At 44.2% G+C, this 20,018-nt stretch overlaps 1 protein-coding gene across 7 annotated transcripts; it reads right to left on the bottom strand.

Moving 5' to 3' along the window:
• Nucleotides 1-492: 492 nt before the first annotated feature.
• On the bottom strand, nt 493-19,358 carry jakmip3 (Janus kinase and microtubule interacting protein 3). Of its 7 annotated transcripts, none has more exons than XM_035613610.2 (24): nt 19,091-19,355; nt 18,540-18,741; nt 18,211-18,453; nt 17,399-17,638; nt 15,137-15,337; nt 14,408-14,515; nt 14,116-14,271; nt 13,473-13,610; nt 12,874-12,909; nt 12,299-12,370; nt 12,038-12,142; nt 11,038-11,166; nt 10,857-10,940; nt 10,485-10,547; nt 10,015-10,113; nt 9,777-9,875; nt 8,409-8,468; nt 8,127-8,192; nt 7,390-7,458; nt 6,977-7,054; nt 6,404-6,637; nt 6,258-6,323; nt 1,271-1,330; nt 1,023-1,165 (listed from the first exon to the last, which is right to left on the bottom strand). In XM_035613610.2, the coding sequence occupies exons 2-23, from the start codon at nt 18,672-18,674 to the stop codon at nt 1,280-1,282; spliced, it is 2,532 nt and encodes an 843-aa protein (XP_035469503.1). In that variant the 5' UTR covers nt 18,675-18,741; nt 19,091-19,355; the 3' UTR covers nt 1,023-1,165; nt 1,271-1,279. The 7 variants fall into 7 exon arrangements, with proteins under 7 accessions (XP_035469498.1, XP_035469500.1, XP_035469502.1 ...); XM_035613611.2 differs by having other exon boundaries at nt 8,415-8,468; nt 19,091-19,354; XM_035613605.2 differs by lacking the exon at nt 1,271-1,330 and having other exon boundaries at nt 493-1,165; nt 19,091-19,354.
• Between the last annotated feature and the right edge of the window lie 660 nt (nt 19,359-20,018).

Raw genomic sequence — 20,018 nt, 5'->3', positions numbered from 1 at the left:
TCATCAGGCTCAGGACTGAGGTCTCAGAACCAGAACCCCAGAATAAAAAAAAACTTTTTATTACATTCTGCCCTAATCTGCTCTATTACACGCCCCGCCCGCCCGCCCGCCCACCCACCCACCCACACCCACGGGTCAGTGCTCTTTACTGGTGATGTTCTGAAACTGTGACATCGTTTCAGTCTAAACTCTTTGCCTGTCCGATTCACTTTATCTATCTATCTCTCTCTCTCTCTCTCTCACACACACACACACACACACACACACACACACACACACACACACACACACACACACACACACACACACACACACACACACACACACACACACACACACACACACACACACACACACACACACACACAGTCTCTATGTGCACACTTCCTGTCTGACAGAATCTCGTCACCTTGTGAAGACTTTAAATGTTCCGGTTTCATTTATGTTAAAACCAAATGTGATTAAGTTAAATACAAACATTATCATCTTTGCTTCTTTATTGATCAGAGATTTATTGGTCAGAGATTTATTGATGAGGCTGTGAACCAAATGTCACGATTGTTTCTTCTCCTCGTTCTGCAGATGAGAATGAAGATGTTTTGTTTCCAGTGTATTTAACATGTGATCAAACCGACGCCTCAGATGTTCAGACTCTCCGGGATTTAAAAAATGATCATCTGGAATCATAAATGTTCTGTTCCGATCAGATCCGTCCGGTTCCGTTTGGTTCCTTGCAGCCTGGACCTGAAACTATGAGACGGTTACACATTGTGACCTCGAGTCCGTGAGTGAAGGTAACCGACTCGCAGTCTGCAGGTGGAACAGCCAATCAGAACAGAAGAGACGCCTCATGTTGTCCATCATGCTGATTAAGTCAGTAAGTGAACTGAGTGATGTTTAAAACCAGGTTTAGTTAAAACTGAGTCCAGCACCATGTTGGTCCAGTGACCCGCTGAAGTCACAAAGTGTTTATCAGCTCAACATTGTTCTCAGTCTCTCTGTCTGAGGGAGCACAGGGGCATTCCGGGAGAGTCAGCTGACAGCTGGGCTCTGCTCTGATTGGCTGAGGAGCAGGGCAGTGAAGCCAAAGTCCCTCAGTCAGTGAGCTGCTGGTTCCAAACCCTGAACGTTCCTGCTGAGTGTGGAGCCGCTGGACTGCGGAGGCCTGCGAACACGGAACCACACACTGACAAGTTACCAATCTAGACTTCAAGGTCAGAAAGCCACAGAAACCGGAGAATCCCACTCTGACATGGGTCAGTGGACTCACCATCTCCTGCTACGACCAGAGGATGAACGCCAAAGAGAAGAAGAGAAACAGGAACAGAAACTGGAAGAGAACAGAGTCAGCAGAATGTCACAAGAAACACAACAGAGTCAACAGAACGTCCCAGGAAACAGAACAGTCAGTAAAACGTCACAGGAAACAGAATAGTCAGTAGAACGTCACAGGAAACAGAACAGAGTCAACAGAACGTCACGGGAAACAGAACAGTCAGTAGAACGTCACCAGGAAACACAACAGAGTCAACAGAACGTCACAGGAAACAGAACAGAGTCAACAGAACGTCACGGGAAACAGAACAGTCAGTAGAACGTCACCAGGAAACACAACAGAGTCAACAGAACGTCACAGGAAACAGAACAGAGTCAACAGAACGTCACGGGAAACAGAACAGTCAGTAGAACGTCACAGGAAACACAACAGAGTCAACAGAACGTCACGGGAAACAGAACAGTCAGTAGAACGTCACAGGAAATAGAATAGTCAGTAGAACGTCACAGGAAACAGAACAGAGTCAACAGAATGTCACAGGAAACAGAACAGATTCAACAGAACGTCACAGGAAACAGAACAGTCAGTAAAACGTCACAGGAAACAGAATAGTAAGTAGAACGTCACAGAAAACAGAACAGAGTCAACAGAACGTCACAGGAAACAGAACATTGTCAACAGAATGTCACAGGAAACAGAACAGAGTCAACAGAACGTCACGGGAAACAGAACAGTCAGTAGAACGTCACGGGAAACAGAATAGTCAGTAGAACGTCACGGGAAACAGAACAGTCAGTAGAACGTCATGGGAAACAGAATAGTCAGTAGAACGTCACAGGAAACAGAACACAGTCAACAGAACGTCACAGGAAACAGAACAGTCAGTAGAACTTCACAGGAAACCGAACAGAGTCAACAGAACGTCACAGGAAACAGAACAGAGTCAACAGAACGTCACAGGCAACATAACAGAGTCAACAGAACGTCACAGGAAACTGAACAGAGTCAACAGAACGTCACAGGCAACATAACAGAGTCAACAGGACGTCACAGGACACTGAACAGAGTCAGCAGAACGTCACAGGAAACAGAACAGAGTCAACAGAACGTCCCAGGAAACAGAACAGAGTCAACAGAACGTCACAGAGAACAGAACAGTCAACAGAACGTCACAGGAAACAGAACAGAGTCAACAGAACGTCACAGGAAACAGAACAGAGTCAACAGAACGTCACAGGAAACAGAACAGAGTCAACAGAATGTCACAGGAAACAGAACAGTCAGTAGAACATCACAGGAAACAGAATAGTCAGTAGAACATCACATGAAGGAGAACAGAGTCAACAGAACGTCACAGGAAACAGAACAGAGTCAACAGAACGTCACAGGAAACAGAACAGAGTCAACAGAGCGTCACAGGAAACAGAACAGAGTCAACAGAACGTCACAGGAAACAGAACAGTCAGTAGAACATCACAGGAAACAGAATAGTCAGTAGAACATCACATGAAACAGAACAGAGTCAACAGAACGTCACAGGAAACAGAACAGAGTCAACAGAACGTCACAGGAAACAGAACAGAGTCAACAGAGCGTCACAGGAAACAGAACAGAGTCAACAGAACGTCACAGGAAACTGAAAAGTCAGTAGAACGTCAGAGGAAACAGAACACAGAACAGAGTCAACAGAACGTCCCAGGAAACAGAACAGTCAACAGAACGTCACAGGAAACAGAACAGAGTCAACAGAACGTCACAGGAAACAGAACAGAGTCAACAGAACGTCACAGGAAACTGAACAGTCAGTAAAACGTCACAGGAAACAGAATAGTAAGTAGAACGTCACAGAAAACAGAACAGAGTCAACAGAACGTCACAGGAAACAGAACAGAGTCAACAGAACGTCACAGGAAACAGAACAGTCAGTAAAACGTCACAGGAAACAGAATAGTCAGTAGAACGTCACAGGAAACAGAACATTGTCAACAGAATGTCACAGGAAACAGAACAGAGTCAACAGAACGTCACGGGAAACAGAACAGTCAGTAGAACGTCACGGGAAACAGAATAGTCAGTAGAACGTCACGGGAAACAGAACAGTCAGTAGAACGTCATGGGAAACAGAATAGTCAGTAGAACGTCACAGGAAACAGAACACAGTCAACAGAACGTCACAGGAAACAGAACAGTCAGTAGAACTTCACAGGAAACAGAATATTGTCAACAGAACGTCACAGGAAACAGAACAGAGTCAACAGAACGTCACAGGCAACATAACAGAGTCAACAGAACATCACAGGAAACTGAACAGAGTCAACAGAACGTCACAGGCAACATAACAGAGTCAACAGGACGTCACAGGAAACTGAACAGAGTCAGCAGAACGTCACAGGAAACAGAACAGAGTCAACAGAACGTCCCAGGAAACAGAACAGAGTCAACAGAACGTCACAGAGAACAGAACAGTCAACAGAACGTCACAGGAAACAGAACAGAGTCAACAGAATGTCACAGGAAACAGAACAGAGTCAACAGAACGTCACAGAGAACAGAACAGTCAACAGAACGTCACAGGAAACAGAACAGAGTCAACAGAACGTCACAGGAAACAGAACAGAGTCAACAGAACGTCACAGGAAACAGAACAGAGTCAACAGAATGTCACAGGAAACAGAACAGTCAGTAGAACATCACAGGAAACAGAATAGTCAGTAGAACATCACATGAAACAGAACAGAGTCAACAGAACGTCACAGGAAACAGAACAGAGTCAACAGAATGTCACAGGAAACAGAACAGTCAGTAGAACATCACAGGAAACAGAATAGTCAGTAGAACATCACATGAAACAGAACAGAGTCAACAGAACGTCACAGGAAACAGAACAGAGTCAACAGAACGTCACAGGAAACAGAACAGAGTCAACAGAGCGTCACAGGAAACAGAACAGAGTCAACAGAACGTCACAGGAAAGTGAAAAGTCAGTAGAACGTCAGAGGAAACAGAACCGTCGGTTGAACGTCACAGGACACAGAACAGAGTCAAAAGAACGTCCCAGGAAACAGAACAGAGTCAACAGAACGTCACAGGAAACAGAACAGAGTCAACAGAACGTCACAGGCAACAGAACAGAGTCAACAGAGCGTCACAGGAAACAGAACAGAGTCAACAGAACGTCACAGGAAACTGAAAAGTCAGTAGAACGTCACAGGAAACAGAACAGTCGGTAGAATGTCACAGGACACAGAACAGAGTCAACAGAACGTCCCAGGAAACAGAACAGTCAACAGAACGTCACAGGAAACAGAACAGAGTCAACAGAACGTCACAGGAAACAGAACAGAGTCAACAGAACGTCACAGGAAACAGAACAGAGTCAACAGAACGTCACAGGAAACAGAACAGTCAACAGAACGTCACAGGAAACAGAACAGTCAACAGTACGTCACAGAAAACAGAACAGAGTCAACAGAACGTCACAGAAAACAGAACAGAGTCAACAGAACGTCACAGGAAACAGAAGGGTCGGTAGAACATCACAGGAAACAGAACAGTCGGTAGAACGTCACAGGAAAAAAAAGAGAGTCAACAGAACGTCACAGGCAACAGAACATCACAGGAAACAGAACAGTCAACAGAACGTCACAGAGAACAGAACAGTCAACAGAACGTCACAGAAAACAGAACAGAGTCAAAAGAACGTCACAGGAAACAGAACAGAGTCAACAGAACCTCACAGGAAACAGAACAGTCGGTAGAACGTCACAGGAAACAGAACAGTCTGTAGAACGTCACAGGAAAAAAAAAGAGAGTCAACAGAACTTCACAGGAAACAGAACAGTCAACACAACGTCACAGGAAACAGAACAGTGTCAACAGAACGTCACAGGAAACAAAACAGGGTCAACAGAACGTCACAGGAAACAGAACAGTCGGTAGAACGTCACAGGAAACAGAACAGTCGGTAGAACGTCACAGGAAAAAAAACAGAGTTAACAGAACGTCACAGGAAACAGAACAGTCGGTAGAACGTCACAGGAAACAGAGCAGAGTTAACAGAACGTCACAGGAAACAGAACAGAGTTAACAGAACGTCACAGGAAACAGAACAGTTGGTAGAACGTCACAGGAAACAGAACAGTCGGTAGAACGTCACAGGAAACAGAACAGTCGGTAGAATGTCACAGGAAACAGAACAGAGTCAACAGAACGTCACAGGAAACAGAACAGTCGGTAGAACGTCACCAGGAAACAGAACAGTCGGTACAACGTCACGGGAAACAGAACAGTCGGTAGAATGTCACGGGAAACAGAACAGACGGTAGAACGTCACGGGAAACAGAACAGAACAGTCAGTAGAACGTCACGGGAAACAGAACAGAACAGTCAGTAGAACGTCACGGGAAACAGAACAGAACAGTCAGTAGAACGTCACGGGAAACAGAACAGAGTCAACAGAACGTCACAGGAAACAAAACAGGGTCAACAGAACGTCACAGGAAACAGAGCAGTGTCAACAGAACATCACAGTTAACAGAACAGAGTCAACAGAACGTCACAGGAAACAGAGCAGTGTCAACAGAACATCACAGGAAACAGAACATTCAGTAGAACGTCAAAGGAAACAGAACAGAGTCAACAGAACGTCACAGGAAACAGAACATTCAGTAGAACGTCACAGGAAACAGAACAGAGTCAACAGAACGGCACAGGAAACAGAACAGTCAATAGAACACAACAAGAAACAGAACAGTCAACAGAGCGTCACAGGAAACAGGAAACAGAACAGAGTCAACAGAACGTCACAGTCACCAGAATATAATATAATTATAATAATAAGGAATCTTTTGTTGGTTTTATTGACACGGACGTGAGAACAGTCGACCACTTACAGGATGAAGCTGTATAGATAATGGACATAATTGTACAATGTACATGTGTTGCCATGGTGATGAAATGAGATGTCGTCAGCTGGACTAACCTTCTCCTCCAGCTCTTTGATCTGTCGTTTTTGGGTTTCTATGAGCTCCTCCAGCTCCTTGTTCCTCTGTCAAACACAAACACCATGTTGAAGGTCAGAGGTCAGTTACTGGTTGACCTGTTGTTCATGGTTGTTTACATGTTTACCTGTTGCGTCAGCTGCAGTATCTCCATCCTCTCTCGGAGGATCTGGACATCTCTTTCTCTCAGCTCGCGCATCACGGTTCGTTTCCATTGGTCCGTGGCTCTCCTCAGCCCCTCCCTCTCCTCTTCCGTCAGAGTTTCAGAGAGACGACTTTTCTCCACCTTGAATCCGTCCATCATGGATTCTTCCTCCTGCTGCAGAGCCTCAAACAACATGGCCTCCAGCTCCAGGATCCTCTGCATCACACACATATTATAATCATGTAATATTTAATCAAACATTAAATTAAAAATCAACTGCTTTAAAAATAAGAGTTTTAAAATCCAAGACACATCTTCTGTATTTCCCACATGACCTGTGGCTCAGTAGGCAGAGTGGGTCGTCAACTTACCAGAACGTCAATGGTTTGTCCCCATGTTCCGCCCACTGAGTCTCAGTGTTTGATCATTGTGTGTCTGTTGTCAGGTCTCAACCTCACTATGTGAAGAGCCTGAGATAATAATGTCTGTTGTGATCTGGTGCTTTACAAATAAAGTTGAATTGAATTGTTGTGTTGTTGTTGTTGTTGTGTTGACCTTGTGAGCCTGATCCATCGCCTGCTTCCTGTAGTCCAGCTCCTCATCCAGGTAACCTTTCTGTTTACTGAACAGATCCTAGACAAACACACAGACAGAGGTCAGAGGTTCTACTGCCGTCACACATGCCGTCACACACTGGCAATCAACCATCAACCCTCTGAACAAAACCAAACATGAACCCAAATGAAAGAAACATGCGTTTCAACAGAAAACAATGCTGAGACAAGAAATGAAACCATGTTTCCATGACGATGAGTTCAGTCAATGGACTTGTTCACATTCTTGCACCTGACATAAACATGTTATCAGATCAATAAGGTTCAGCAATAACGTGTCTCTGTCTCCAGACGATGAGAAAACCTATCAACATTTGAATGAACGTTAAAAAGGTACAAATACAAATGTCAAACCTTTTCACTCTCAATGTCCAACATCTTCTGCTGCAGAGACGATTTCATCCCTTCGATGGACTCCAACCACTGCTCAGGGAGACACACAGGCAGAGAGGACAGACAGGTAGAGAGAGACAGACAGACAGACAGACAGAGAGACAGACAGACAGACAGACAGGTAGAGAGAGACAGGAAGAGAGAGAAGGGTAGAGAGAGACAGACAGGTAGAGAGAGAGAGAGAAGGGTAGAGAGGACAAACAGGAAGAGAGAGATAAACAGGTCGAGAGAGAGAAGGGAAGAGAGGACAGACAGGTACAGAGAGACAGACAGACAGACAGACAGGTAGAGAGAGAGAGGGAGAAGGGTAGAGAGGACAGACAGGTAGAGAGAGGCAAACAGGTTGAGAGAGAGAAGGTAAGAGAGGACAGACAGGTACAGAGAGACAGGTAGAGAGAGAAGGGTAGAGAGAGACAGACAGGTAGAGAGAGAGAGAGAGAAGGGTAGAGAGGACAAACAGGAAGAGAGAGATAAACAGGTCGAGAGAGAGAAGGGAAGAGAGGACAGACAGGTACAGAGAGACAGACAGACAGAAAGAAAGGTAAAGAGAGAAGGGTAGAGAGGACAGACAGGTAGAGAGAGACAGACAGGTCGAGAGAGATCGGAAGAGAGGACAGACAGGTAGAGAGAGAGTCCAACGATAAACAGCTACAAATATTGTGTGAAAACATGTTTGTGTGTCCATGTTTGTGAGTTACCTTCTCTGCCAGAGTGAGAACAGTCCGGGCGTGAATCGCCACCACCTGCTCCTCATTGGACAGATTCTACAGGAGAACATGGACACAACGTGTCAACAACATGTCATCAACATGTGAACAACATAACATATTTACATATATTTTAAATGTTAAATTGTGAAATGTTACTTTCATGCTGTTGACATGTAAACATACGCTCACATATCAACATGTGTTAACACATGATCGAAGATTCCTCGTGTCGCATTTGAAGTATACGTGTACAAAGCAAATTCAACATACACTTACGGCGTTATCTCCCAGAATGTCCAGTTTCTTCATCAACTCACTGATCAGGATGTCCTGAGGAACAACAACTGTCACAATCACATGATCACATGATCACATGATCACAATCACAGGATTACACTGGTGGCCTCTATTGACCGCTGGTGTGTAAACAGGGGCCATGAAGTCAGATCACTTTGGAACTGGAATAGATTACCATAGTGACTGGAATAGATTACCATTGTAACTGGAGTGGATTACTATAGTAACTGGAGTGGATTACCATGATGATTGGAGTCGATGTCTATAGTAACTGGAGTGGATGTCTATAGTAACTGGAGTGGTTTTCCATAGTAACTGGAGTGGATTACTATAGTGACTGGAATAGATTACCATAGTAACTGGAGTGGATTACCATAGTGACTGGAATAGATTACCATAGTAACTGGAGTGGATTACCATAGTAACTGGAGTGGATTACCATAATGATTGGAGTGGATGTCTATCGTAACGGAGTGGATGTCTATAGTAACTGGAGTGGATGTCTATAGTAACTGGAGTGGATTACCATAGTGACTGGAATAGATTACCATAGTGACTGGAGTGGATTACCATAGTAACTGGAGTGGATTACCATAGTAACTGGAGTGGATTACCATACTAACTGGATTGGATTACCATAGTAACTGGAGTGGATTACCATAGTAACTGGAGTGGATTACCGTGGTGACTGGAATAGATTTCTATAGTAACCACATTAAGCCTTTTCCTTCTTCAATTGGGAAAACACCTAATGTAAGATAACGTCCATAATTATAGGATTTCGGTTTTGAATTTTTTTCAAAAATGTTGGTGTTTATGACAAGCATATCTCAGAGAAATTTGGAGATTATTGATTTTGATCGCTGCTTTGGCATATGAAGTTTCTGCTGTTTCTGCTGCTGAAGCAGAGAAAGGACTTTAATGTGTGATGAAGTAAATCAGACTGAACTCTTGATTCATGATCATGAGGAATATTGATCAGTGTGGATCAGTGTTCTAATAAATGAGATAGTATTTAGTTTTAGTTACTATTTATCGCCAGTCTCCTCGTGTTGTTCCGAGCTGCAGTGATAGAAGAAGAAACTAAAATGAATCTGTCAGGAATCAAATCATCTTATTGAATTCAAATAAATCTCTAATATTAATGCGTCTTTATATTTATTTAGTTTGATAATCTCTCCCTCTGTTTGTTAGAAGTTCTGCTCACGTTACTCTGAACTCTTTTGTCCCTGACGGGATCCTGTAGAACGATGACTCTGGTTTCCAGTGATCTGATTGGTCAGTAGTGGGACTTATCTGGAATTTATGTTGATCCAGGTTAGGGTGTCAGGTGTTACTCACAGTGACTCCCTCGGCCTCGCAGTAGATCTGCAGAGGACTGAGGCCTTCTGGGAAATGGAGTTGTCGGAAGTTAATGGCAGGTGAACGTCGCTCCCTCTCCTGAACAGTAAACAGAAGTCACAATGTGTCTGCAGTCTGATGGTTTTAATCTAAGTGTGTGTTAGCGTGTGTGCATGTGCGCTGTTGTTCATTTTCAGTGTCACAGTTTGAACCTGTTTTAATTTATGTTTTTTTTTACCTCGAGCTCTAAGATCCTAAACTCCAGCAGCTCGTTCTGATCTTTGATGTCTTGAATGTCGTTTTTCAGACGCAGCTCTTCACCTTCCATCTGTCTCACCTGAAGACCATCAGAGTGCACAAATTAGAAATAATCTCCAATTTCAAACAGTGTCTGTCATTTAGAAATCATCTCATATTAAATACTCAGCCACCAGGCTCCTCTCCTGTGGAACCAGCTCCAGTTTGTTTCAGGAGGAAGAAACTTTCTCTACATTTAACATTTCAAAGTTCCTCTGTCATAAAGATCTGTTCTACTACTATAGGACTACAACTCCCATCATGCACCGAGCGCCTCACTCAACTATTTATTATTATGACATCTGCAATTGTCAGTATTATTATTGTCATAAGAACCAGTCATCATCGTCATCTTCATCATCAACAACATCATCACATTGTACAACATGAACGTGTTCCATGTTTCTTCACCTTTTCCATGAGATCTTGATTCCTCCGATACAGATTCTGTTTCTCCTCCACCCACTGCACATCCTGAGAGACAGACAGGCAGAGAGACCGACAGGCTGAGAGAGACAGACAGACAGGCTGAGAGAGAGACAGACAGAGAGACAGACAGACAGACAGGCTGAGAGAAAGAGACAGACAGGCTGAGAGAGACAGACAGAGAGACAGACAGACAGGCTGAGAGACAGACAGACAGACAGGCTGAGAGAGAGAGAGACAGACAGGCTGAGAGAGAGTTGCTTCATCTGTGTGTGTGTGTGTGTGTGTGTGTGTGTGTGTGTGTGTGTGTGTGTGTGTGTGTGTGTGTGTGTGTGTGTGTGTGTGTGTGTGTGTTACCAGTCCTTGCTGTGTTAGCGCTGACTCCAGATCAGTGACTCTGGTCTGATATCGACTGATTTCTATCAGCAGCTGGTCTCTGGTCTGAAACACAGGGAATAGAACCGTCAACCTGTTGCCACCTTGCTGCATTACAGGGATCAGAGGCGTCTGCCGCTGCTTTGCTCAGAGGTTGGGGCACCTTGATCTCATTCTCAGCATCATAGTTTCCTCCACTCGTCTCCGCCAGCAGAGCATAAGCTCGCTGCAGCGCCTGGTACTCCTGAGTCAGGTGACGGTAACGAAGCTCCGCCTCCTCACGCACACACACCTGGAACACAAGTCGTAAGCCCGATATAAACCAGTTATAAACCATCAGTACACCAGTCAGTAACCCCAATATAAACAGTTATAAACCAATCAGTAGACCAGTCAGTAAATCCATATAAACCAGTTATTAATCAGTCAGTAAAACAATCAGTAAACCAGTTATAAAACAGTCCGTAAACCAGTTATAAACCAGTCATTTAACCCAATAAAAACCAGTTATAAACCGGTCTATAAACCAGCTGTAAACCAGTTCTCACCAGTCTGTAAACCCAATATAAACCAGTTATAACCAGTCAGTAAACCAATCAGTAAACCAGTTATAAACCGGACTATACACCAGCCGTAAACCAGTCTAAAACCAGCTGTAAACAATGTGTAAACCAAGTATTAACCAGTCAGTAAACCAATCAGTAAACCAGTCCGTAAACCTGATATAAACCATTTAGTAAACCAGTTATAAACCGGTCAGTAAACCCGATATAAAGCCGTTATAAACCAGTCAGTAAACCCGATATAAACCAGTTATTAATCAGTCAGTAAACCCAATATAAACCAGTAAGTAAACAGGAAATAAATCAGTCAGTAAACCCAATATAAAGCAGTTACAAACTAGTCAGTAAATCCGACATAAACCAGTCATTAAACCAGTTATAAAACGGACTAAACCAGTCAGAAAACCAGTCAGTGAACAAGTTATAAACCAGATATGAACAAATCTGTAAATCTTAAATAAACCAGTCAGTAAACCAGATATAAACCAGTGTATAGACCAAGTTTAAACCAGTCAGTAAACCAGATCACAGTGTGACCATGTTGTGTGTGTGTGTGTGTCTGTGTGTGTGTGTGTGTGTGTGTGTGTGTGTGTGTGTTACCTCCTCTGGTTCTGTATCTGGGGTTCTGTCGGTGTGAAAAGACAAAGATGATCCATCAGAGTCGACTGAGGCGTCTTCATCATAACCATAGAACGTCTCTACCACCTGTACACACACACACACACACACACACACACACACACACACACACACACACACACACACACACACACACACACACACACACACACATGTAACAAATTGTTTGTACTAAACAGTGTGTAACAAAGTGTGTGTATCAAAGCGTGTGTCCAGTGTCACCCTGCAGGCTCTGATGGTTCGTTTCCTTCTCACTGACTCTTGACGTCTGTGTCTCAGTAACATGTCTCTCTCCTGCAGGGTTAACACAACAACACAATCAATAACAACAACAACATGATCAACAACAACAACAACAGGATCAATAACAACAACACAACAAGAAATATGATGTAGTTATCAGCTGATTGACCTTAAGACCATTATGTCCTAAGGTCAACACAAGTATGTCCTGTGACTTCCTGGTCCAGGGGGAACTTCCTGTTCCTCTCTAACATGATGAAAATTACATGTATGAGTGTAAAATGTGTAAATATATGAGAGTTGTGAATGTGAGAATGTGAGTGTGTATATATGTGTAGGTGAAAGTATATATATGCAAGATGAAACGTGTGAGAGGCACAGAACATATGTCCTACACGGCCTCCAATACTCTTCAGAGCGAGAATGAGTTTCCTCATCCGCTGAAACTACTGAAGTTCACCAGGCTCCCTGACTGCGTCTCAGAATAAACCTTTACTCACGACAACACAGAAAAGGTACTGACAGCAGTAATTGTACTGCTACAAAATACTTACTATAACATTCTTTACATAACCAGCTGTTTCCAGGGCCTGAAAACAAAAACAGACTGTTGTTTACAATCAGCACTGAAACAAAAAAATACTGTACGAGTAGTAGTAGTATGACCAGTAGTAGTAGAAGAAGTAGTAGCAGTAGTAACAGTAGCAGCAGAAGTAGAAGCAGTTGTTGTAGTATTAGTAGTAGTAGTAGCAGTTGTAGTAGTAGTAGTAGTAGTAGTAGAAGCAGTTGTAGCAGTTGTAGTAGTAGTAGTAGTAGTAGTAGAAGCAGTTGTAATAGTAGTAATAATAGTAGAAGCAGTTGTAGTAGTAGTAGCAGTAGTAGTAGTAGTAGTAGTAGTATAGTAATAGTAATAGTAATAGTAGTAGAAGTAGTAATAGTAGTAGTAGTAGTAGTAGAGGCAGTTGTAGTAGTACTAGTAGTAGTATAGTAGTAGTAATAGTAGTAGTAGTAGTAGAAGCAGTTGTAGTATAGTAGTAGTAGTAGTAGTAGTAGTATAGTAGTAGTAATAGTAGTAGTAGTAGAAGAAGCAGTTGTAGTAGTAGTAGTATAGTAGTAGTAATAGTAGTAGTAGTAGTAGTAGTAGTACTGTTACCTTGGACAGGTCATCGATTATGTGTTGTTGCTCCAGGACCTGTAACCGTAGAAACTCCATCTCTCTCTCATCCTGGCTGTAACCATGGTAACTGGAGGAGTGGCTGCAGTCCAGGTCGTTTAATGAACTCGGTCTCCTCTGTGGAAGACAACAAACGCTGCTGTTAACATGGTGATACCGATAATGGATGGACTTTTTACTATCAGTTCTTCCTGTCTGGGGTTTGTAGATCACATGACTTTGTCTCCCGTCAGAGGCTGCAGATGAAAAGATCAACAATCTCTGCTAACTAGTTAGCATATAGCATGACCTGTCAATCTGCTCTCATTTAGTTCTTTATGATTTTATTTTTAGCTTCAGTTTATTCTTCTCTTTTCTACAGGAAGACTGTTCGGCATCATAACATATTATTTTTTATGAAGATCCTATTTTCATATTTTTATATTTTAATCAACTTATATTTCTATAGGAATATATTTTGTACCTTTACATTGTAATAATTTCTATATAGCTTTGAAGAGATGTGTCATAACTGGGCTACCTTTGTTTACAACCTTGTTATCTGACCTCTGGTCAATAACTGGTCCCAGTGTGAAAGGTTCAGTTCGGACTGAGACAGAAGGTTGCCAGGGTCAGGGGTTACCATAGTTACCATCTCCAGGTTCTCCTGTGTGACGAATCGAAGCTTGTTGTCGAGGCGACGCAGAGCGAGAGCGAGTTCCTCATTTTTCCTGCTCAGGCGTTTGTTTTTGTCAAGTAGAGGAAGAAACTGACTTTCGGCCTCTCGCAGGCGCTTCAGCTGCACAACGAGCGCAAACAACAAAAGATAACAATCAACAACAATAAACAAATACAAAACAATGAAAACGCTGAAGATAAAGATACAAAGCCTGAGTGTGTATGTATATCATATGGGTGTGTAGCGTGTGTGTTACCAGTTCGTTGCGTTCTTCAGACAACAGAGCGTTTCGATCCTCCAGCTTCCTGACGACGGAACTGAGCTCAGCCACTTTTAACTGAAACCTCCGAGTGTCCCGGTCCTCCTGACACACACACACACACACACACACACACACACACACACACACACACACACACACACACACACACACACACACACACACACACACACACACACACACACACACACACACACACACACACACACACACACACACACACACACACACTCTGTTTGAACATTATTTTTGGCATTTACAGATTAAATGTCAAATCTCAGGATGAAGAAGCAGCAGCTCCTCACTAATTTAACCAACCCACAGAGATACTTACTCAGCTAACTGGACCACCTAAACTAACACAAATAATCTAATTGGACTAAATCAACTCAACTAACTAACCTGAAGCTGTGATTTCCTGCTGCAGCAGTAAAATGCAACGTGAACCTGAATAATGAAAATAAAGTGTACATTTTACACCTGCAGGTTTTTCATTGGTTCGTTTGAATGAAACACATTCACGTGGTAACATGGTCACATGACCTGTGTCTGTGACGACCTGTGGGATTCTGAAAACATTTTGGTTCGGTCATGTGTTGATGTGTTTGACCTTGGATAATAGGTAACAGCTAGTTAAACTGTGACATGAAGCTAATGATGCTGAGTCCACACCATGCAGTGCGATGGGGAAGAGGCGGGGCTTACAATGTGAGGTGTAGTGTTAGGGGCGGGGCTAGGGGTGTGGCCGGGGTGGTTTATTCCCGCCCTCTGTGCATCTCTCAGGGCTGCGATTTGTTGCTCTGCTGCCTGAGTCTGCAGCTGGAGGCGGTGAGCATGTCCAGCCTGCAGCCCCAGAGCTTTGTCCAAAACACTGACAGCTCTGTCCTTCAGTTTAATCTCATCCATCTGCACACAGACAGGTGAGAGACAGACAGGTAAGAGGTGGGGTTAGACAGGTAGATAGACAGGTGGGTGAGGGGCAGAGATGAAAACATGACTGAGAAGTTCCTGATTTACTAGTAGTCTCATATTATAACGACAACTTCAGGATCAAAACAGGTTCTATTTGTTCGAGACCAAATGTTTCTGAATAACCAAAGTGTCAATGATAAGTTTATAAAACACAACTCGTGAATCTATTCTGTCTCTGGATCTTTATTTAGAGATTAACTCAAAATGAACTGTCACCTAAATGTTCAGTGGGACGTTTATCAGAACCAGCTGCTGTTGAAGTCCATCAATTCACCTTTTGACTTCATTACACTCACATTTAAATACTAGTGTACTAATCACTTCCATCACTTTAACATCAGCTGAACAGTTGTTCCACTTCATCTGTTTCTGACTCACTAACCACTGACACAGGTTTAGTTTTCTAACAGCAGAGACCTAAGGATGGATTCCACAAACACTTCTACTTAAAAAAAAAAGAAAAGATCTAATCTGCTTTGACACATAATACAGTGGAAATGTGGAAATGTAGACCTGTCTACTCGCCAAGGGAGTTTACATCGATAACCACAACAGCTAACGCTAGGCTAGTGTTAATCAACATATGTCGGCATACCCAGACACCATGGGATTGTAACCATGCCAACTTGAAATTCATCCTGCCTTAATTCTTCATAGATGAAAACTTCCCCACAATAGAAGAACACAGTTGATCAGGTCTACACGAACATCCCACATGCTGGACTATGTGTCCCTGTCTCTCATCCCATGATCTGTAGACTGAGGACGTCAACTCTGCAATACAAGTGTTCTTAGACATCACAGATGTGAAGGATACACACATAAGCTGTCCTCTCCTACATCAACGTCTGTGCCGCGATATTAACCACAACTAACTAGTGATCCCTGACCAGAAGCCATGGTTCAACAGCGGAGTACAGACTGTTTAAAGCTGGAGACCCACTGGCGGACGAGTCACGAAGGAGACGGAACAGAGAGACCGGCATCGTGCAGACAGACAGGTAGACAGACAAGTAGAAATGCAGACAGACAGGTAGATGTGCAGACTACCAGGGAAGGGACAGATCACAAGGCTGCAAGAGCGCAGACTTTACTTCCTGAGGAAATTAAAACAACAAAAGCCTCCTGATGTACTAGGACCGGAAGAGACAGCAGTCGGAGGGGCATCGAGGCCACACCTCCACCTCTCCATGACATTGGGTCATTGAGGCCACACCTCCACCTCTCCATGACATTGGGTCATCGAGGCCACACCTCCACCTCTCCATGACATCGGGTCATCGAGGCCACACCTCCACCTCTCCATGACATCGGGTCATCGAGGCCACACCTCCACCTCATATCCACCTCTCCATGACATTGGGTCATTGAGGCCACACCTCCTCCTCTCCATGACAGTGGGTCATTGAGGCCACACCTCCACCTCTCCATGACATCAGGTCATTGAGGCCACACCTCCACCTCATATCCACCTCTCCATGACAATGGGTCATTGAGGCCACACCTCCTCCTCTCCATGACAGTGGGTCATTGAGGCCACACCTCCACCTCTCCATGACATCGGGTCATCGAGACCACACCTCCACCTCATATCCACCTCTCCATGACATCGGGACACCGAGGCCACACCTCCACCTCACCTCCACCTCACCATGACATCTACACCAGTCGTCTGCATCAATAGAGACTCATCCCTCCCTGGACACTGCTCGTTCTCCTTCACCCCTCTGAAGGAAGAAACAGGAAGAACAGACAGACTGAAAACAGCTTTTCTCTCTCACACACACACACACACACACACACACACACACACACACACACACACACACACACACACACACACACACACACACACACACACACACACACACACACACACACACACACACACACACACACCTCTATTCTACAGGCGGGTGTTGACCACGACAGTTGAGTTCAACTGAAGAAACTGAGGAGTTCAGGAGTATGTGTGTGTGTGTGTGTGTCTCGTACCAGTCGTCGAACCTCCTTCTCACAGTCTCTCTTGGTTCTGTTCAGCTCCTCCTGGTGTTGGTGATGAGCTGATCGCAGTTCGGCTGCTCGGGCCTGGCAGGCCTGCTGAGCCGATGTCAGAGCCTCCTCTGTGTACCTCTTTGCTCCTCGCAGCTCCTGGACTTCCTGCTGGAGACGATAACGCTCCGCCTCCCAGCTCCTTCTCGTCTCCTCCACCTCTGCCAGCAGAGCGCTCCTCACCTGAAGAAGACAAAGTTAGAGCGTAAAGGGTGAAAGGAGAGAGTGGGTGCCGGGGTTGGAGTCGAACCCCCGGACACTGCAGGAGGACTTCAGTGAATCTTTCATCACTAATCAGCGACTGTCAGATAATACGACATCTTTTATTTGGACAAAGGTGTGTTGAGTTTCATCCAATCAGAAAACACGCAAACCTATCAGAAATTACACAAAACTCAGAAGATCATATTGAAACTCAATCTGCTTCATTTGAAGAGCAGCTCAAACCGTTATAATGATGCAGACAGACAGGTAGATGTGCAGACAAACAGGTGAACATGCAGACAGACAGATAGACGTGAAGACAGACAGGTGGACATGCAGACAGACAGGTGGACATGCAGACAGATAGGTAGACGTGCAGACAGACAGGTAGACATGCAGACAGACCTGCAGACAGACAGGTAGACATACAGACAAACGTGCAACCAGACAGGTAGTCGTGCAGACAGACAGGTGGACGTGCAAACAGACAGGTGGACGTGCAGACAGACAGGTGGATATGCAGACAGACAGGTAGATCAGGGGTGGATCACCTTGTCCACGGATCCGTCCCTCAGTGTTAGCACCAATCCGTTCAGACGTTGAATCTCTCCGTCTTTGATCTTGATAACCCTCATCAACTCCATCTCGTGTTGCCGTAGTAATGTCTCCCTGGTAACCACCAGCTCCTTCTGCTTCTCCTCGTGTAGCTTGGTTTTCAGTTCCGTCACAGCAACTGTTGCCCGGTGATGCTCCGCCTTCAGTTCCTGACTCTTCTCTCTCTCCAGACGACTCACCTGTCGACACATAGTAATGTGAGTACTACAACACCACAGAAAACTATGCAGTCATCGTAGTGTAATCTGGGATTTGTATTCCTTACCTTGTTTTTTTCTTGTTGTAGTTCAATCTGGATGTCTGTCAGTTTGGCTCTCAGCTCGTCATTGGCTGCTTGAAGGGTTGCCATGGCATCTGGTCGTTCCCCCTTCACCCGCCCTGCCAATCCTCGCTTTGACATCACCACATCCACCTGCAGGCTCTGCCCAAGCTGCTGAGCTGTCCGTCAATCTGAAGGTTGACTACATCTACACCCGACACAAATATGTAACCACACATACAGACTTCAGTCAGGGTGATGTCACTGTCAAAAAAAAACTAAAATGAAGGGGTTACAAACCCCTGAACCTGAGTGATTGAACTTCCTGGTTAGTGCAACGGAAACAGTAGTTTCAGTCCCATCAGTGTTGAAACTGTATCAGTAGTTACAGTAGTGACAGTAACTCTATCCACTGCATATTTACACACACACACACACACACACACACACACACACACACACACACACACACACACACACACACACACACACACACACACACACACACACACACACACACACACACACACACACACACACACACACACACGACTCACCGTCCAATAGGAAGCCCTCGACACTGCATTGCTGTGTGTTAGCCTTCTCTCCACAGCATGCTACCAGCAGTTAGCCTCACTGATCACTGTGTGTTTGTGTGTGTGTGTGTGTGTGTGTGTATTCTCAGCTTCAGCCTTTGTCTGTCTGTGATAGCCGTTAGCTCTTAGCTCCTGACAGTGTGTGTGTGTGTGTGTGTATGTGTGTGTGTCAGTGCTGTTAGCATCTCTGCAGCATCTGTTGTCGTCATGTCATCCTCTTCCTCTTCCTCCTCCTCCTAGCATCCCTCAGTGATGGAGAGCTGAACCTTCAGAGTTATGTCTCCCTCTGCTGTACAGTTGCCCTCATCACACCATCACAGGTCACAGATTTAATCATCAGACTGAGTTCTTATTTAAAATATATCAATAATCTTCAGGTTCAACCTTTCACATGTGAGTGACAGACTCACCCTGAAACTCCTGTTCATGAAGTGTAGTTCATGAAGAGAATAAACATCGAGCACTAATGACAAAAACAAAAGAATTTAAAAAACAATACACAAAAGGAAATAATGACGTATTCGCTGCTGTTTTCAAAAGTGTGATGACAAATATTAAATCCACCTTCATTCAGTGATTCCCCTGTCTGAGGGTGGAGGTGATCACACCTGACAACGTCACCCTGACTGACGTCAATTGTGTCATCACTGTGAGAGAAGAGCAGTGTCACACTGTATTTCACTCCTTTTACAATTTGAGTTGTAAGGTTCATTAATAAAAAGTTACGTGTGTGTGTAACTGAACCTCATCAGCAGCCTGTTCACCAACGTGTCATAAAAAACTCAAATACATTTCAGTAACTTCATGATGTGGAGGAGGATTCATGACGGACAGAACCCACAGAACCAAACATGGACTGACAGATGAACTCATCACTCCACTGCTCCTT

The sequence above is a fragment of the Scophthalmus maximus genome, chromosome 16 (assembly GCF_022379125.1).
Source record: "Scophthalmus maximus strain ysfricsl-2021 chromosome 16, ASM2237912v1, whole genome shotgun sequence".
NCBI classification, from domain to species: Eukaryota; Metazoa; Chordata; class Actinopteri; order Pleuronectiformes; family Scophthalmidae; genus Scophthalmus; species Scophthalmus maximus.
The sequence above is the reverse complement of the archived record's forward strand: the minus strand, read 5'-3'. Positions and strand labels throughout refer to the sequence as shown.